At 38.5% G+C, this 21269-nt stretch overlaps 1 protein-coding gene across 13 annotated transcripts in view; it reads left to right on the top strand.

The window, feature by feature from the left end:
- LOC142348118 (dynein axonemal heavy chain 5-like) overlaps positions 1 to 21269 on the top strand; it is a 242955-nt gene that overhangs the window by 33765 nt on the left and 187921 nt on the right. For all 13 annotated transcript variants that reach the window (XM_075399292.1, XM_075399290.1, XM_075399287.1 and 10 more), the window contains exons 6-8: positions 13548 to 13699; positions 14030 to 14203; positions 14726 to 14933. In XM_075399292.1, coding sequence (XP_075255407.1) covers positions 13548 to 13699; positions 14030 to 14203; positions 14726 to 14933 — 534 coding nt within the window. The remainder of the gene's footprint in view (positions 1 to 13547; positions 13700 to 14029; positions 14204 to 14725; positions 14934 to 21269) is intronic.

The raw sequence follows: 21269 nt of genomic DNA, 5'->3' as shown, positions 1-21269 counted from the left end.
GATTTAGATGACTTTGAAACTCCCCTCATCGTAATTTCTGAATAAATGCCTTCCCAACCCATTCAGATCATTACCCTTAATTCAGTGCAGTTTTAAAATTATAAGAAACTAAGAAGGCCGCTAACGCCCAAATAACAGTAGAACCCTATAGTGGAGCTGAAAATAAGCAATTCCGCCAATTCGAGCACTTTTTCCGATGTTTCATCGGTGTTGCAGCAATCCCCAAAAACCAACAATCGAACTTCCCAACACTCCACTTCCGAGACGCCGCGTTACAATTTTTTCAAACGTTGCCCGAAGCAACCAGATTTCATCTTGAATTAAGCCTCACAGCACTCAGGGACCACTTCGCGAATCAAGATCTTCAAGAAGTACAAGTTCTTAAATAAGATCAATTAAGATTTGACCCCAAAAACAGACAGCCCCGAAAACTTCCTAGTGAACTTACAAACAAAGGCTTAGCGTGCCTACCCAACGCCAAATTTGCCAGTAGTTGCAGCACTAGCGCTTCCAGGAGATGGAGGAGCAGGTGATAGAGCAGAGCACGCACGTTTTGATGGAGAAACAGCCGCACGAGCTGCTAGATTACAAGCAGTGGAGGACAGTAAAAACGAGCAAGTAAATCGAATTTTCATTAAAGCCATGCCGGGATGGCTGAGATCAAAATTGATTGAACAACCACCAGCCACGCTAGTTACCGACCTCTGCACCACTGCTCGACAACAGATGACAATCAGAGACATGTGCAGAAAGTATGACTATCCTGAAGATGGATTCAATGAAATCAATGACGCAGTGTCCGAGAACTTGATAAATGCGCTCTCTTAATTGAACCAGACGCAAGATTCACTAGACAAAAAGCTTCAAACAATTGCTGACCGCATCACGGCGGCACAGATAGAAACAAAAACACAAAGAGATGTAACTCACTCTCTCCAGAAATTTTTTAATAGGCAGGGGCAATTCCCTGCGGCGCCCTACACGCCCAGAAATAACTATGCAAGTCAAAATTATCAAAAACCTTACAGAGGAAATAATTTTAGAGACCGAAACATCTTTATTAGAAATACGAGACCCCGATTCCCAAACTCTAATGCTCAAGTGTTTTATCCTCGAAATTTCACACCTCAGTCACAATTCCGCATACCCACCAGCCCATATATGCTTGTGACTAGATGCAGCGGTACCTTCTGATATACATGTGGTTATCCAAATCACCGATCAAGTCAATATTCTCAGAGAGGTAGAACCAATAATAGAGGAAACTCATTTCCATTTAAAAAGATGAAATTCTCTAAAAAGAAACAGAAATTGCACTAAGTTCTCCGCTAAGTATTGTAGCAAAGAATAATACATTGTACGTCTCTGCCCTAAACGTAACTGAATACCCTATCACAATCAATAGCCGAACAGAGGTGGGCAGATTCTCAATCTTTTCAACCGAGCAAGACGACCAATTGACACAAGTTGACCCACAACTGATAACGTGAGCAAATTCAAGAAACAAAGATGACTATTTTGCAGAATTGAACCAGCTTATCCAAGATTTCACACAACACAAACCAGGCCAAACTAGGAGACCTCACCGGAATACAGTAAACTATGGTTTCCGACACCAAAATCTTGCGAGGACCCAATTAGTTTGCCGTTGTTACAACAAGAAATTTACGACCAAATATTAAATTTCCAAATGTTGAAGGTTGATCCACGAAGTAATGAAGACCGCAAATTCTTTCTCAGTAGATTCAACTGGAAAAATTCGCCATTAAATCAGAAGCAAATCGAAGAATGCGAGCACTTATTAATTGAATATTGTGACATTTTCGCCAAACACCGATTTGACGTCGGATACAGTACGGAACTGAACATTAAACTAACTCCAGAGAATGACTTACCTCTATATGTACAAGGACCACCAACCCCAATTCAGCTACGTGATGAACTGCATAATTAATCAGCATTGATGCACTTCTGTGGACTTATAACAACTTTGTCACAATCTAAATACAGTAGTCCATTATTTGCTCATAGAAAAGAGTCAGGCAAACTGCGAATTTTAATTGATCTGAGAAGAGTCAACCACCTACTCAAAAATGACTACCACAGCACAAACTTCCGAATCTCAAATATGGCCGACGCAACCAGTCATTTTGCAGGAAAAACACTGTTCACAAAACTTGACTGCTCACAAGCTTATCATTGCGTACAGATGGCGGATGACACCTCAGTACAACTCTTAGCCTTCAATTTCTCATCAAGAACTTACGCGTACAAGTGTATAGCTCAAGGACTTAGCAAATCAGTCACTGGGTTTAGTTCATTCCTTCGCCATTGTGTAGACCCTTGTTTAGCAGCTGGTATATGCACACAATTCATGGACGATATTGGGAGCGCAGTAACAGAATTTAGTAAGCTACTTCCTAGTCCTTTTCGATTGCATCCGGAGATTTGGACTGAAATTATCACCAGAAAAATGTGAACTAGCCTCGCAGTCAATCAAATTGCCGGGCAGTACAAAAACAAATGAGGGAATATCCCCACAAGCAGAGAAAATCAAAAAGTTTTTGAAGAAGATTACAATGCCAAGAACAAATAAGCAGGTTAGAAGACCAATTTGTTTCGCCCAATTCTTCAGAATTTTTATACCAAATTTAGGCGAGAAGCTTATACCGTTTTATCAATTGTTACGTAAAGGAGCCGATTTTGAAGCGAAAGAAACACATTACAGGGCATTAGAAACTGTGAAAAAGGATTTAATTGAAGCAACAGAGATGACGCTCAGATTGCCTAAACCTGGCTTACAATATGTCCTTCTCTGTGACGCAAGTTAGTACGGAGCCGGATTTGTGCTTATGGTTGACGACTACGTGACAGGAAAACAGTCAAAGGAAAAGAAAATTTATGCTCCAGTATCTTTTGGATCACAACTTTTCAGGACAGCACAGCTGAAGTTTTCAACTTCTTACAAAGAATTCTTAGCACTTTACTTTGCATTAGACCCGTTTTCTGACTACATCTGGGCATCCAGTCATCCAGTAATTGTACTCACGGATAATAGGAGTTTAACGCATTTCTTTCAGTCCAAAACCATTCCTCCATCACTATGGAACTTTTTGGTCCGAGTTCTTTCGTTTAACGTAGTTATTGCCCATAATCCTGGCAAAGCTAACTATGTAGCAGACTTTCTTTCACGCGTACAAACGGATAAAAGAGCCAGCCTGTACCTTAAATTAAAAGACAAAGTACCAGTCCGTGAAATATATGTTGAATCTGAAGCAAAATCACCTGATGTTTCTATTTCAAATATCGACCAATTGAACAATGTCCCTGAATCAGAGATTAAAGAAGTTATCATCGTTTCACAACTACAGGAACTCGGACTTTAGGACGCTTATGTTGAACGAAAACGCGAAAATGGAGATGAAATAAACAGTCTCTCTAAGTTGAAGCGTGCGGAAATTCATGCAATACAATATGCGAACCTTGCGGATCTTTTGAACGATCTGACGGATAGAGAAGAAATATTAGATTTGGCGAGTGAGCAGAACAAAGACGGGGAGATTATGGAAGCAATTGAGTGGAAACGCAACGGCCTAAGTAACTACTTGAAGTATGCATCTCGAAGATTGAAGAAATACGCGAAACAGTTTGACCGTTTGGAAATTCAAAACAACACATTATACAGACAATTCTTTGATGACACAGGCAAAGTAGTTTTCAAGCAGTACTGCCTGCCAAAGGATCTTTGGAAGGAAGTAATCTATAGACTACACAACTCACCAACAGGAGGACATTTGGGAATACTTCGAACAATTCAAGAATTCTGAAAACGATTCTATTATCCCGCTTTTACTGAACATTTCATCGATTTCATCAAAAATTGGATTACATATTTACAGCTCAAGCAAACAACGAACAAGCAACGGCAACTACCATTACAGCCTGTCTCTTCACCACAGTCATTCCCCGGAGAAGTGATGCAAATTCACTTAGTTGAACAAAAAGGCCCAATTTACGAATTCGTTCTTACTGGAATTGTTGTGTGTTCGAAGTACTTGTTTGCAGTACCACTGACAAATGGTAGTGCCGACACAGTTGCCAGAGAGCTTGTGAAGATTTGCTTCCAGCATAGCTACTTGCCTAGTACATTACTGAGTGATTTAGGAACAAATTTCACCTCCAAGCTAAGGGCTGAATTAGCGAAGTTACTCGAAGTTAACCTCAAACATGCTACGCTGAAACACCCACAGACAATTGGAGTAGCGGAACGCTCACACGCAGCATTTGAACGAATCCTAAAACTCAATTTCAATGAACAGTGGAATGATTGGCACAAGTATGTACCTCTTGCAAACTTTATACACAATACATCTTATCATTCGTCAATTAATTTGTGTCCGACAACTCTATTTCATGGACGTGAACCTGTCAAATCACTTGATCTCCGTTTTTCTACACGAGCAGTGCAAGCAGTTGAAGTCAATTCAGATTACGTTTCGCAGCTACAAGACGCTATGCTTCGAAAATTTGGCGAAAATAAACAAAGACTTTTAGATTCTTACCAGGTCTACAGAAGTTACTATGATCAAAAAGCTGAAGCACATTCACTCAAATTGCATTCACATTGCTTACTACTGTACCCTCGTTTAACATGGCAAAACGTTTATACCCAGGAAGCAATACAAACATGGCTACCACTCTACAGAGTCGTATTGACAAATTCAAATTATATTATTAGAAAAACGCGGAAATATTATACTCAATGTGTTCATCGGATCTGACTAAAACCTATCAAACTGACAGAGCCACCAGAAGACATACAGGAAATTGATCCTGAAATGTTTGAAGCGGATCCTTTGAGAAGAACAACTCAAAATTAGCCAGAATTATTTGATGAGTTTATTCCAAATTTTTTAGAGGAGGAGCAAAGTACCGTTTTTTCAAAGACCGTAACAGTTCAACCTTCGCAAATACGCCTCGGCGTAACTGTTCATCTAAATGGAGCCCCTGCAATGCCATTGGTAGCACCAGTACCTCCGATAGTGCCAATAATACCGCCAATACCAGTAATACCACCGGCGGAAATCAGAACACCTTCACCAATGAATTCGCCAAGAAATTCTCATGAAAATTCACCCCGAGCCAGCATTTCAGACAGCCCCGAGAGTATTGTAACACCGGAACAATTTCAGTATCCTGAAAGCCCACCTGGAGCCGCTGAGGGCGAGAGAATTAGAGCAAACGACGAAGAAGATACAGAAGAACAACCAGGACCAAGTACTCGAAGCAATCAAAACACAGAGTCATCTATCTCAACAAAAGAACAAAAATAATTGCAGAATCATCGCGCGGATCCAGAAGGGACCAATTTCCAACTAGAGAAACGAAACTAGACCAAGTCCGATCTCGCCTTGAGAGATACAAAAGAGGCTCAACTGAAGATAATAGACGAGTTGCACGAAACCAGTCAAAGAGCATACAAATGACTTCAAACATAAATGTAATTGAAATTGGAAGCATATCACGCGATATGAAGATGGATAAAGGCTTTAAGCGGCAAGATGCCAATAACTACCCCGAAATGCTGCAAAGTCAATAATTCGCGCACAAACCACCAATAGGTTCCATCTTCTCATTATATGAGACGACTTTAAATCGATATATCTTCAACCTGATCACGAAAGAGAACTACTATGATAAAACTACTTATTACCACATCTCATTTGTTCTTCACACACTACAATTTGTTATGTTGAAACACAAAATACGTTCGATAAATTTACCAAAATTTGGATGCGGTCTCAATCAACTTTCGGAAAAAAGTGTTCTACGACAAATTATTGAAGTATTTTTGGATGTTCCCGTCAAAATTCACCTATACAACTATAACACGAACACTAATTGATAATGTCCAGTGGCCAGTTAATCATTTGACGCGCATTATTATGTCTTAAAGAGCCTAAAAACAGAGCGAAAAAAAAACTGAAAAATGTAGAACGTGCACTTGGTTTATCTCCAATGTCCCCAGCAAAAATCAACTTTAGATGACACAAAGTACATGAATCGCTTCTACATATGCTTCCAATGACGCTAAGGAACCGAAAATTAGGACACTTTGCGTAATATTGAAGAAAAATGAACTTTTTTCCAAAAAATTATCCAAAATTGATACCACAAATGTTACCCTCAAAAAATGGCTAAGTTAGAGCCCCAAAAAGGCCTCCAGATGCCCGAAAACATTTTTCTGGAACCTCAGGGATACAAACCAGGGTCCAGGTGCCCCAGGAACGAGTCTGAGGCCAATTGGCTAAGAGTACTGCAGACATGATTTCGTGGAAATCAGACCCCTGAAAAATGGCTCAAAAATCAACAAAAACACACATAGTTTGAAGAAAAAAAGTATTTTGACAGAAACTAGCTATACCACCATTGAGATTGGTTTCCGTACTAATGAATCAGACCAAAACACGATATATTTGAAGAGTTTTTCATAGTTTTATACCGTCTGAATGGCCAAAAATTCAATCCGTCAAAACTTCACCAAAAGTTTAAACCCGCCCCCCGAAACGAAGAACACTCATAATCACCTGTTTTATAGACGAACAGACGGATCTGGTCATAAATTAGACTCCTGTGTGCGGGATTTCCCAATTTCGAACTAAAAGTTGAATTATCTATGATTTACTAGCGGCTGTCAGACCGCTAAAAACGGCTTAATTTTTGAAACTTGTGAACCGCCAAACAAGTTGCGTTTCTGATAGAATTAGCGCAATCTGCGCGCTGCTACAATTGCTGCCAACTGTCTATTAACCAATTTCAAATGTAAAAATGCACTAGACTCGGGTAGACACAAGATAAACTTCTATGGAAATACCGTTCGCATAAATACTTTTAAAACGAAAAATGATAAAGTCAATGTCTCACCAACCTACATGATGCAGTGACCCCTAATACAACAACAATAGCTCCAGCACACACTTTGGCTAATCCCTTCTCTCGTCAGCACTCAGCTCTGTATACTTTGTAACATAATTATTTGTAGCTACTTCTTTTGAACGAAAATTTGTCTTCTTCACAACTCTTCGTTTTATCTCACCCAAACTTTCCTTTAATGGATATCCACCGCGAAGGAGAATCTTTATGTGAGTTGTGACGTTACTTTCAGCTATAAAGGACGGAAGCTCCCAATCTTTGGGTGGGCCCTTGATAAAATTTTGGTAATCATTTATTTTCAGACGAAGAAGTTCCAATTCAGAATATAATTGCTTTTCCTGCACAATTTGACGTTTCGTTACGTCTAAACAAAAATCATTTATCACACGGTGACCCAAAATTGTTTTGTGCTATCCTTCTTAGCTAAAGCTTCATAACCGGTTACTACCGCCCAAAGAGTTTTACCTCGACTGAAAGTGGGCTCCGTAATAACAGCATGCACGGCAAAACTGGGTTGTACTATTAAGTCTAGAGGTTCAGCGACATAAAAATGGAGCTGGTTTTCCATTCTAGATCCCTCCGTTCCTCGAAGATCAGTTCTTTTAGTGGCAAAATTGTATAACAGGTCAAAAAGAAGTCAGATCGAATAAAGCTTCACCAGCATCAACATTCGTCGCTATCCATAATTTTGACCCAGAGATGAGTTTTGCAACTGACTCCCCACCCCCCGCTCTATACGGCCCAGAGTACACCTTGCGCCTCTCGTAGCACTACTGGTAGCCGTCACTACTTTAACAGCGGGATGTTCTTCGAAGTTAACTTTTTCACGGGGTAGTTCGAAGGAGATTGTCTGTGCATCGCCGTAACCGTAATCCACGCCAGAATTCCGAGCGCTAATTACCCCTTCCTCCTGCAGAACAAAAGTTTCAGGATTGTTAAGCAGTCCACCATTCCACTTGTCCTTCAGCTCACGATTCCAAGCATAATGCTTTTCTGCGCTCGAACCACGTAAATAAAACGCCTCAGTTGGAAATTCGTCGTTGTCGCCTATTTCCCAGTCCTTTCTACATGGTAAATCTCTGATACCAAACTTTTCGAAATCATTGTACCGCCCCATCTTCAAAAAATTAATGCATTTCTGAGAAAAATCATTCATCTTTATCTGAAATTAACAACCTTATAAAGAAAATGAGAAATGCAGAACTCACTATGGTTAACGTGCAACGATAAGCTAAATGAGCTGAAATTGAGTAACAATTTTGCGTACAGCCACAAGAAAACACTTGTTCACTGAACAATTAAACTATAGACACGCCAGAGAAGCGTTTTCTTAACACTTAAAGTCATGCTATGCTATAAACTGCCATGCAATAGTACCTGCTAAAAGTGACTGACCTTTAACGCACAACATTTAAATGCCTTCAGCTGTTTAATGGCAAAACAAATACATGCTGATCTCTTTACACACAATTTGAAAAAGTCCTAACTTCAAGCAAAATATGAAACATATCATTCATTCTAGAAAACTGCTGCTAAACTCTGAAATCTGCACTTGAATATCTCAATGACTTGATTTGATCTCTTCAAATAAATCGAGGGAGATAGTTTCTCCTATCAAACACCATATTGACAAGCCTGTTAAATAGTCCCCGAAAATGCCCGTTATACTTCAGACCACATAATATGCTGATATGAATTGAAATCTGTAGAAACATCAAGCCAATTAGGAGAACTGCCACTTCTGAAACCTTGTTCAATAACCTCTTCCTTAGATATGCATTGAGGGATCACAACTTTGGTTCAAATACCCAACTTACCATAAAAAGTACCACAAGGACAACACATTAAGACTGAGTTTAACACGGTAATGTTGAAACACATTATCACAATCTGAAAAACTCGAAAATACTTAGCCCTACTTGCTTAGCATTGTTAGCCGCAAGTGGCGCAAACTCGACCCGTGTTGCTGGGAAATGGTGCCGTTAGAACCTAGTTATTTGCTCCCCTGGCTCAGGTTGAGCGCTGCCTCGAACCGTGCAGCTGGGAGAAACTATGTTTTTTTACAAATCAAACATCAACATCACCATAATTGGAAATCCGCATATAAAGTGCTAGAGCAAGTATTTACCATAAAATGAACATCAACTCAGTATGGTAATGTCAGCAATTGAGACAAATATTAGTGGAACAACACAGTGGCTCCCTATTGAACGTCACTTGGTTCAAATTTCGACTTACAGTACCTTTTACTTTTCTCACGATGAAAACACTAATTTGTTCATTTCTTTCTCTTTTCTCCTTAGTTTCTGAAATTATTAATAAAGAGACCCCAACTAAATATGAAGCGCTTACTAAAGGAATTCTTTTTCACAAAGATTTACAGATTTTACTTGCTGAGAAGTTATAACTTCGACTTCCTAGTTCCTTTCCCGCAATATGATTTTGTTATAAAACAACAAATTGAAGATATGCTGGAAAAACTAGCAACTATGTGGACAGAACCGTCAATTTTGTGCCCAGTTAACTTCTCGGAGCCATTTATTTCATCTAATAAACCTTTTCAACTTGGATTGGATGCCCTCAAAAATCACAAATGAGACAAAATCGGCAGAAAAGGAAGTGAAACATATGCGCAACGTTACCGCGAATTTTTTAAGCCCTGATGAAGAAAACGGTCAAAGAAGCGGACAAAAACATGCAGCACCAGTAGCAGTTGCTGGAATAGCATTCTTTGGATCCCGCGGAGTGTCAATGGCCAGTTCTGAAGGATGTGGAATAACTGGATTATTTGGAAAATGCCAAAATTACGGACGCAAAAATGCAGAGGATATTGCAAGACTTGACGATTACGCATCCGTTCTTACTTATTATGTGCTCGAAGTTGAGTCAGCGAGCAATGAAAAATTCTTCCTAATCTCGAATGAAATAGCTAAAGTTTCGGAAATCCATCAGGAAATGCAAGATAATCAAAATAAAATCTGGAAAGTAGTACAAGATCAATTCGGCATTTTCGAGAAAAATTTCCATTTATTACGAGATTGAACACAAATGCTCTTCTGAAATCAGCAATTAAATTTCAACTTTGATACTGTAGTTTCACTATTATCAATTTTATACGCCGACATCAAAAGTTATCGTTCAGCTTATATGCCTATAGTATAAATTTGTTAAATTCAATACCCATTCTGTTAGGCAAACGACTACCAATGTCATTAGTACCCCGGGAATCTTTATTAGCAGTCTTAGATCAGTTCATGATAGCCAGAAACATTCAACAGATCGTTTGTCACTGACAATACCCATTAAGGGTCTCATGTCCTATTATGATGCCAAACTTCTTTACGAAATTGCCTCCGTTGAACAGGGATTACTTTTGACTCTATCGACTCCTCTAGCATCCCGTCAATCTTCATTTCGCCTCTATGGTGCGCACGTGATCCCAATGCCCCAACACGATCCTAAAGAAGCCCTTCAATGGATCATCGAATGTCCATACTTGGCAATTTCGCAGGATTCCATGGAGACGGCTACATTGACCCAACAACAGCTCGATAACTGTCTAGGATCTTCAACTTATCGTATATGTCTGGAAACTATGGAGACTCATCTAGCACAATCGTCTTGCTTAGCAACACTCTGTTTTCACACGACAGTCGTTGCACTTTCAGTATGCCAAACAGAAAAGGTATTGCTTCCAACGCCTGAAACCGCCAGAAATCTTGGCTATGGAATTTGGTTAATCACGAGTGCAAAGCAATTTACGTGGAGAGAATACAATTTGAATGATGCCTCGTTGCCGACCAGTGAAGACAAAGAAGGATGTCGACTTTGCATGATAACTCTCCAATGCGGAATCCAATTGATCAGCAAAAACATTGAAATGCGACCGGACCTCTCGAGTTGCCAAACAATTCCAGCCACTCGAATCGATGCTAAACTTGCTGGCCCTCATCAACACCTGTATAAATAAGTCCTCTTTCACATGATTTTTATAGGTTTATGCTGGATGGGATTTTTTGGAATATTGAGTGAACGTTTGTTGGTTCTACGTATTTTTTTTAGGTTTCCGATTTTTTGTCAATGATTTTGTCTCACAATGGATTGCTACTGCTGTGCTGCTTTGCATGCATTTTATAGAATGATATGTCGCCCAGATTAATTTTAAACTATACGAATTACAAAAGTGACGCAATACTTAAAAATAAGTTTGGATCAGAAACAAACATATAGAAACAAATTTCTCAAACAATTTTCGATTAGATTACATTTCTTCGAAGTTCGCCCATTTTTTTATGGCTGGGCGATCTGCCGATTAAGTTCGCAAACTCTCCAGATAATAATCATAATGAGATTATATACTTGGTTCATCATAGCAAAAAGTTTTGAAAAGAAATACTCTTAGAAGGCTTTGTGAAAAAACGTTCACGTTCAAAGAACCTGCGATAAATTAGAAGCTGATTTTGGATATAAACGACGTCTCAGTTGTTTGCAGAAACAACGTTTTAATCGTTTTCAAAGAATATTTTCAAAGATTTTAACAAAAAATTTCCGGTTATTTACCCAGCAATTAGTTTCTGCTGAAACAAAAACTCGTATGGTGACCGGGAAAATTGGAGTAACTACTTTCTCGTTGTTGATTTTATGTCAACGCCATTATAGTGAGAGTAAAGTTGGGAACTTTTATGGGTTGCATTCCCACAATCTGTTAATTGTTAGAAATCATGTGCTCTCCACAAAGTCAACTGGTCGACCCAGCGAAACTGTCACATTGATCTATTTTAAGCTATTATTTCAAGCTTCATCTCATGGTTTGGAGTTACTTGCTAGAGTGTAATCAAGTAAGTTGTATCAAGCAGTCAGAAATCCATTCTTTTTCCCAGAAAGCAGTTAGCATTAGTTGAAGTAATCTAAAGTCATCTGAAGGTCAATTTTATTGTCAAAATTTTGCGCTGGTTTCCCAGATAAAACCAGTAAAATAATTTACCGATGAAAACTGACAACTTCCTAGCAGTTGTTTAGCGTCTCTTTTTGTCCGTATAGAATCACAGTCGTAGGAATTTTCAAGTTTTTAAAGAAAAATTGTGTTTAATTGTTCATTACTTTTCAATTTTCTAATTTACGAAGTTTTTTTAAGTCATATTATCCTAAATATTCAACCGACTTAAATTTATATGAACGTTTTTTTTTTGTAATATTGTATAAAAATTTTGGAATATTACTTTTTTTGGTTTAGAAACATTGATGAGTGGATTCAAACAAAAGGAATTTAACTGATATCTTTTGAAAAGGGAAAATAACGATTGGACTGTTGGAAAATAGCAGCCATTAAGCGCTCTGATGTCAAAAATTTTGAAACCGAATAAGAAAAAACATGCAAATTCTATTTTTCAGTTTCAATGAATTCTATTTTTAAATTGAAATATCTGAAGGTCGATGTTTTTTATTGCCCAGCAACTTGCTCTTATAAACCCCGATAACCTGATGGATAATGATTTTATGACTGGAGTTCATCAGTCAGTCCCGTTACTTTGAGCTTTTTTTACACCGACGGCTATCACCAACATAAGGTAAATTCGCCGAATAATTTTTATACTATGTAAACTTGAAGCAATGACTAAAAAATTCATAGATATTATAGATAGCTTTATTTGTAGCATTAAAAGCAAGCCCATCATACACATTCAGGTATTTCCTCGCAGTGAAAAATAATTATAATTCGTCGATATTAAAACGTGATGAGCTATAAATCCAAAAAATAAAACGCTATTGCATATAAAATTGTAATTGCATATAAAATTGTAATTCGCTATTGCATATAAAATTTTAATTCGCTATTGCATATAAAATTGTAATTGCCTGCTACAGCAGGCAATTACAATTTTATATGCAATAGCGAAATATATATTGTCATGTCGTTTCACATAATATTTGAAGAATCCTTTTTGGCATCCCTTTTTTTGCTCTCACGGGAAGTTTTTCCTCCTATCCGGGGAATAGTAATAACAAACGGCCCTTTAAACAATGACTTTATATCTTCTGAGCAACCTTTAGAATTATATATTTGCAGACTAACACAGCTCTAAGAGAGGTGGTCAGTCACCTAATGCTCTCCGGGCGTTGACTGTTTATCCCGTTTTGAGGATAAAAACGAAAAAGTTCAGACGAAAAACTTACCAAGCGAAAAGTTTTATGTATAAGGCCATTGGTCTAACACAATTGCTACTAACTTAATTTGATAGTGATTTCAACAAAATTCTTTTGTGAACAATTAAAAACTCGTGTCGGAAAATGCAGAGAGCTTAAATACTAGCCAGTTGAGTAGCTGATGGTGGCTTTTAAAAAAACTATTTGATAGGTTGGAACACTTCTTGCGCGGAGCATAGCCGATGCCAATCGCCCCTGTTTTTTTTAATTTGCTATAGTGTCTCAGATATAATGGTCTCTATTTTTTATCACAAACAGTTGATTTGGAATAATTTCATTCATTTTGTGATCTTTATGAACACAGTGAGCTACCCGGCAAATAATCACTCAGTTTCAGAATTTCAGAATAAAAATTGTGAGGTTGCACCAACTGCTCAATCTTTCAATGGAAAAGATTTTGGTTTCTTTAGATGCTGAAGTTCACTGAGCGCGTGAAAAACCTGGACTTCAAACAACTCCGCGACGCTCATTTGGATGCTGATCTGGTTGCTGAGCTGGAGACTTTGATTCAGGAATGGAGTTCAACTCTCGAAACTATTCTAATGGAGGGCGCCGAAGACCGGTCACATTTTTTGCATGTTCATTGTGTCATCTAATTTTTCTATTTAAACTTTTTTTGAAGGAATTGTTGAAACAATTTTGATGGACAGTTTAAAACAGAAAGTCAACAATAACGTTTAAGTGCAGAAAACCGGATCTCAGAGTTCCACACTCTTATTGAGCTAAAGTTCCGCATATTTTACAAATATTAGGTCAAATTTAAACCCTAATTTTAAGCATTTTTTCTTCTGAAAGTCCACGCGCTCTGATTTTCAGAGCTGTTCGTCAGTTAAAGACAGCTCAACAGCTATTCGAAATTTTTGTCACAGTTTGAAACGAGCAAGCTTTTCAGGAGCCGTGACCTGAAGATTGATCCTTCGACTGAGATGGACAAATGGCGAAGGAGACAGAGGTTGTTAGGAGGCACAATTGAACAGTTGAAGCAGAAGGAAGTCAAGAATGTTCTTGCTGTGCTCAACAATTCTAAATCCAAGAGCATCAAGCGATGGAGACAACTTGATAACCAGTTAGTTATAACTTCGCTGTGAAACTAGTTGTTAAATTTATTATTTGGCTGGCAATAAAGTGATTAAACGGATCTAATTTCTCAACATAATTTCAAAATGCAAGATATGGGGAAAAGCTTTTTGCGTACCAGGGAGCATTTTCCCCTTGATAGAACAACCACCCGCAATCTATTCCTGGCTTTGAATCTTAGGAGACTTTCAAGAAGCAACTCATAACTTTTTTTCTGCTTATCTTACTAAGATTCGTCCATACTAAGAAGATTCGTCACAATTGTGATTCAAAAATTGAAATTATTCTAAAAGGCACAAAATTTTGTGTTATCTGGTTTTATTTCAAATAATTGTACATGTTCTTTTACAAATGTTTTTTAATGTCATTTATTTTTAGGTCAACTGAACTAATACTGTGAGCTTATGTTCAGTTTTTGTTAAACTTTTCGTAAATTTGTTACCGAATAAAATCCCCTTTAACTATTTTTGGAGGATTGCTCATAATATTTGTAACCTTGAGATTGTTTCAGAATCACGGAGTGTTTCAACGATGCGAGGGACAAGTCTAAATACCTAGAGGCACTGAACCGATTCTTTGTCCAAATGTCCTCTGCGACTACCTCACCGCTCGAGATGGTAGAGACAGTCGTTCCTCAGTTGTTCCAACACGTTAAGAACCTCGAGTCGCTTTCCAAGCATTACGCCAAAACTGGATTTCTGGGACTGGTCATTTTCCAGGCAAGTCAAATTACCGACCATTAAACACCATTATGTGTAATGGTTCGTATTATTCGTTTACGGACCAATAGAAGAAATATCTTTAAGATAAAGCGAGCCCTCGTGAACTTTTTGTCTGCCTTTGAAGTGATAAAATTCAGTTTATTATGCTTAGACTGAAAATCGAGATATACGGGAATCGGGTGTTTGCGTTTTTCCAATCAACTGCTTGACGAAATTTTGAAGACCAGATTGTGAGGGTTTCTGGGAACAAATAAAAGGCAAATACTAAATTGCGTGGGCACCATGGTGATCTGTGGGCACAAGGCTGATCGCAAGAAAACTTTCTGAGAATCGACTGAAATTAAAAATGATTTCAACCATGATTTCCCCAACCAAGCATACCTTAAATTTAGTCTCTTTTTTTGCGAAATCGACTTGAATACCAGTAGTGAAAAAAGGGTGGTCTACCGCACAGTTTTAGGATCCCTCCCATCCAGTCTCGAATCTAAGTCAAAATTACACTTCAACAACTCTAGATTAACGCCTAAACCACTGCACTACCAGAACTAACTGCTGTAAGGTTCAAACGCAATATAATTCGTAACTGTTACGGTTGTTAACACATTATAAAGTGAGTATTTCAACTGAAAATAAGGTCATAAAACAAAGTCAACTTGGTTCAGTTGGTTAACCTCGCTCGCAATCCCAACTGAATCAGGTTGACTTTTCGAAGCCCCATAGTTTCCACCAGATTCCAACTAAAACTGAGAAAATTCCACTGAGACGGAGCAGGTCTTGGAATTTTCCCATTATCTTTCTTTCGATAATTTTTTTTATCAAAAGCGAATAAAACCCGCCTATAAAACAGGCCTTTTTCTTACAATAGCAACACAACAAAAATGTTGAGCAACCCACCGAGTAGCTTTCGATTCATTATATACAGTGCCCAAATTCTACTACCTGCTCAGCAAACTGTTGAGTCCCTATCGGTCAAGAGACGTAAAACAGAACATGCCCAGTTAACCTTGACCGCTCAGCGACAACCGAAAGGCCTAGCTCATTGGATTGACCAATTCACCGATTGGCAGTTTGCAGTCGTCAACCATGAGCCCAACAAAATTGAACCAAGTGCATCCTTTAGATGGTGTGATGACATCTCCACGGAGCACCAGCACATCATTGTCCATTCAAACGATAATCCTAAACACATGGAGAAAACTATCAAGTCCTTTATTCGACATGAAAGCAAAGTACTCAACGAAATCAGAGCACGAGTGTTTGTGCCCCAAAGCGCCTTTCAGACATTTAATCAACAGTTCTTGCGATTCAACGTATCGGAGATTTCAAGACGAGGAGACATCTTCATACGAAACACTGATTCTTTAGTTGAAGACATACCAAAGCGAAGCCAGCAAATGGACTTGGTGTGGGAAATTGAAAGATCTAGTCCCGCTCGCAGAACCGAAATCAATACATTAACCGAGTACCAGAAGCGACTAATTGCAAAAATTGAATGTCTCGAGAGCACTGACTCCCCATTCAAGGACACCATTGAGGCATTTGTAGACATTCTGGCAGCCGGTTGGGGATCATTATACCGAACTGATCATTCAATGTTTATTGAAGTCCATTGTGGACTCACAAATGCACAATGTTCATGTTGGGAATGCTGGGATGCAGCAACGGAGGATGAAGAAATTATGGAAAAAACCAATGACTCACCAAAGTAAACAAAAAACATGATAACACGAGATAAGAACTATTAGATAACTTGATCATTATCTATTTCATATCCTTTTAAATCAGTCGCATGTTCCAATCTGCTGACATTAATAAAGTTTTGTGTAATTTCAAGCTTGTCTCTCGAGCGTTTCCACAAAACGAAAAGTCGAAAAATGGTTTTATTGCAGTTTGCATGCTCATAGATCCGAAAGTAGATGTCAATGCAGTTGACAAATTAGCTCCATATGGTGGACTTATAGGCCCGGGAGATAGTGCACTACATGAATACTTGAAAGATTCGAAAGTCCTTCGAGTGCATGCAATTTTTCACGACGCCTATGGTTTTATGAAAGAAAAGTACAAAACCGGCCCTGGTTATATGTACATGATTTCAAACTACTTTCCAAGCCATTTTCTATTGGGTCACATTAGCGGCATTATTCATTGGACCGCTTTCAAAGTGCTCTTGTCAGACACTTTCCAGAAGATGCCATTTTGATATGACAACTTATGATCCAAACCTATTCACTTTGCATATTTCAAAGTTAGCTGCTATTCAAGTTATACAAAACACCAACAGCTCAAGTATTGTATTGAGGAAACAATGTTGGGAAAAATTGAATGAAAAATTCATACTAGTTCAAACAGAAATAGATTTGACTTTAAATGAGCTGCAATTAATTTCCGAAGCGGCCAAATTAGCTCTCTACTTTTTGTCTGCTTCTGAAGAGGCTAACAAGTCAAAGCCACCAAAAGTGCCCGGCCGCAATACAAACTAATAATGACAGATTCGCCGGACTGTTCGATCGAATTAGCAAACAAAATTATTTTTGACAAAGAAGATCAGGAACGACCCCCTTGGAAGATTGGATGCAGTGTTGAAAGATCATTAGTATTCTGTATTATACATTTATTTGTGCTCATTGGTTCAATTGTATCATGTATCCTTTATTTATTTGTTTTTAATCATGATAGTGACAACAAACCTCACATCTGGTCTGTCTTGGCCTTTTGCTTGGGCTGTATAATCCCTACACCAAAATGATTAAAAGAATCTCAACCGAGCCACATTTGTTGATGATGGTGGTAGGACCCAGTGGTTCCGGCAAATCAATGTTAGTTGCTGATCTATTAGTTAATGAAAAAATATTTCAACCAAGTTTTGATATAATTTTGTATATTTAACAGCATTGGCAGCCATTATATGATGAACTGCGGTCAAAAAGTGATAAAATCACCTTTGTTCAGGGATTGAATTGGAAACAACTTAAGTCCCGCGGAAACACAAAAAGGCAGCTTTTAATTTTTGATGATATTTATAATGAAGCATGCAATCAAGCAGAGTTTCTTCAGCTTGTTGTCTCAGGTAGACATCAAAACCAACACGCCATTATTTTGAAACACAATTTGTATCAAAAAGGTCAAAATGCAAAAACAATAGAATTAAATGTCACTCAAATGCTGTTGATGAAAAACCCCCGCGACATTGTTCAAATTGATTGCCTAGGGAGGCAGTTGGGTTGCCGTTCTCTCTTACTATCAGCATATAAATCAGCAACCTCAAAACCATTTGGTCACCTATTGATTGATTTAGATCCTCGATGTGATGAGAAGCTGCGTTTATGTTCACAGATCAACAGCGACGTTACCATTTTTTATTGCTCGAGCACACCGCAGAACATAATCAAACTTGATGAATCGTTCACAACATCTGAGTACTTTAGATCTCTTTATAACTCTTAAACCATTACTGCAAAAATTTTTTCTCCTCCACTGTTCCGAGACGTTTGTTAAATTCATTATTGACTGCGTATTTAACATCATTAAAGGAACAGTTTCTCTAAACCTTGACAACCAAGCAATCAATAAATATAAAACCTTCGAAAGAATTATTTCCATATTGTGTGACAGACGTGTGAAAATCAACAGCAAGCGGAAACTGCTGTCAACAGACAAAGGGATCAGACTACTAAAAATGATTAACGACCCGATTCAAAAATACTTCAAGTCTACAATATGACACAGTCAGCCGCCGACGAATTCATACTAATTTCAGTAGACACTTACAAACAACTTACTACCGCCGCAATTTCCCAACCGTCCGGAGAAGAAAGTACAAAACAAGCAATTCTACAGAACAAAAATCTAGGCGAAAGCGAGACATTAGCTCAATTGAGCATCGCATCAGCATTGAACTCAAAGTCAGTAGATTTACCGGAATCAGGGAGAGAAGACGAAAAGAAAAAATCGTCCCAAGAAGCTTCGCAATTAACCACAGAACAAGTTGAGTGTGTTATTGATGAGCTAACAAAATCAGGCTTGAGCGGAGGAAAAAATGAACGCAGCAAGACAATAATCAAACTTTTAAATGAGTCAACACTAATAAGCATAGACGGTAACACTGGAAAGCTGCATGGTAACTTCGACGGAAATGCTTCAACATCAGACCTAATCGAATTTTTGATAAACCTGCAGCTTCCGACGAAAAAAATATCCTCGGAAGATCTCCATATTTTTAAGGAACTAAAAATAGGTAGTCACCTTGTCGGAAACAAGAGCGCAAAACAAGCGGCCTCGTGCGCACCCCAACAACATTCTAACACCAGAGGTCAGCAGCTCCCATGGCTTTCGATGTTTTAAATAACTTCAAAAAAACCTTTGCCCATACAACTATTGTAAGGTTTCTGCTCTTAAAAGCCGGAATTGAAAGGCACCCAGGACCTTCCAAAAAGAAACTAAAATGCGGATCATGTAAAAAGTTTCTTGGAAAAAGTACAAGATTAAGGCCTCTATTCTCTTGCACAATATGTGGTTGGGTACACTTTCAATGCAGCGGACTCGCAAATGCCTCTGAATATGATAAAAATACATTCACTTGCACTAAATGCAAAAGCGAGAGAATAGTATCGTCGACGCTTACAGAAAACACCGACTATAGAAAAGCTCAGAAATTTTACACACGTATTGGGTTTCCCAGTTCATACGGCAGCGTTGATCGCTTGGCCAAGGAGACAGGCATCCGAAGGTCAACAGTTGAAAACTACCTTGCAACAAATTCCACTTTTACAAGATTTAAACAAGCCAGGCAGCGCTTTCTGCGTCTCAAAGTGCAGTCATACAGAATAAACGAAATCTGGTCTATAGATCTAGCAGATATGCAGTCAATTGCCAGCGAAAATAAAAACGTTAGATATTTGCTTGTAGCTGTGGACACATTGAGTCGCTATCTGAGAGTTGAACCCATGAAGGATAAAAACGCATCATCAACTACAAAAAAAGCTTTCCAGAGAATGCTGAAATTAGGAAAGAAGAAAATATCTCCTGAAAGGGTATGGGTTGACGACGGAAAAGAATTTCTTGGAGCATTCAAAAACTTTTGTGAAGCAAACAAAATTATTGTTTATCAGACTCACAACGAGAAAAAGAGCGCATTCGCAGAGCGAAACATTCGATCTCTAAAGTCTCTTATTTACAAGTACATGAACGAAAGTCACACCACAAAGTACGTTGACCAACTTCCGAATTTTGTTAAAGTTATAAACGGACGTGTGAATCGAGTAACCGGTCTAGCACCGAAGAATGTATTAAACAAACACACCAGTTATCTTGTCTCATTGAACCTAAACGGTAGGCTCCAGAAACCAGAATTTAAAACAGGCGATACAGTACGCATTCGGAGGAAAATTGAGACCTTCCATCGTGGATACAAAATACAGTTTAGCCACGAAGTTTTTCGAATAACAGAAGTTTTAACATTAGATACCCCTACCTATAGAATTGTATCTAATGACTCAAATGAAGAGATAAGCGGAAGATTTTATGAGTCTGAGCTTGTTAAATTCCTAGAAGAATGAAATTACCTGCAAGCACTTTTACTGTGAACCTTATTTCCAATTCCTCAACTGAAACTTTTCCCAACAATACCCTCGCAACATTTTCGAATCTGCTACCAAGAGTCATAGATCTGAACAAATCGAAAGGTTTGTGGCAAGTTGCCCTATTGGAAATATCATGGCCATCAAATGTCAAAAATGTCACAAGTGGTATTGTTGAAATAAACTGTGCCCAAAACGAAGAGAGTGAAACTGATGAAGAAGAGGAAGATGAGGACGAAGTAGCAAATGCGGGTGAACTCGAAGCTCCAATTGAACCAGCGATAAACAAGGAAGTATTCGTACCAATTTCACGAAGAAAACGAAAACCAATATGGTCGACAAGAGTTGATGAGGAGGATCCCCCACCGAAAAAAAATTAGCATTCCCAAGGAATTTATCAATCAGCAGATCAAGTCCTGGAAAAGATATGCGAAAGAGTCTACAATTCCAGAAAACAACAGACATGGCCTATCGAGTGGTCAGTCAGTAGACATAGCCAACTGTTACGTATCCGACCAGCAGCAGCAGCAAAGAGGGATAGAATCAAAAGAATCAGGATGAGGAAGCCGGCTTCATAACGGCGGATACAAACACAAGCGAGGATGAAAGTGTGAGCAACGAAAGATAATGATAAAACAATCAGGTTGGTTTCGTTGGATTTGAAAAACATACTAGGCGTTGAAGACCTCTCGCCAAATTCAACTCCAATATTTCCTGTAGACATCTCTCGAGGACGCCACACAATGTTTGTTTATTG

Source organism: Convolutriloba macropyga, chromosome 10 (assembly GCF_964194025.1).
Source record: "Convolutriloba macropyga chromosome 10, txConMacr16.3, whole genome shotgun sequence".
Classification (NCBI taxonomy): Eukaryota; Metazoa; Xenacoelomorpha; order Acoela; family Convolutidae; genus Convolutriloba; species Convolutriloba macropyga.
This window is presented reverse-complemented; position numbering and strand designations above follow the sequence as displayed.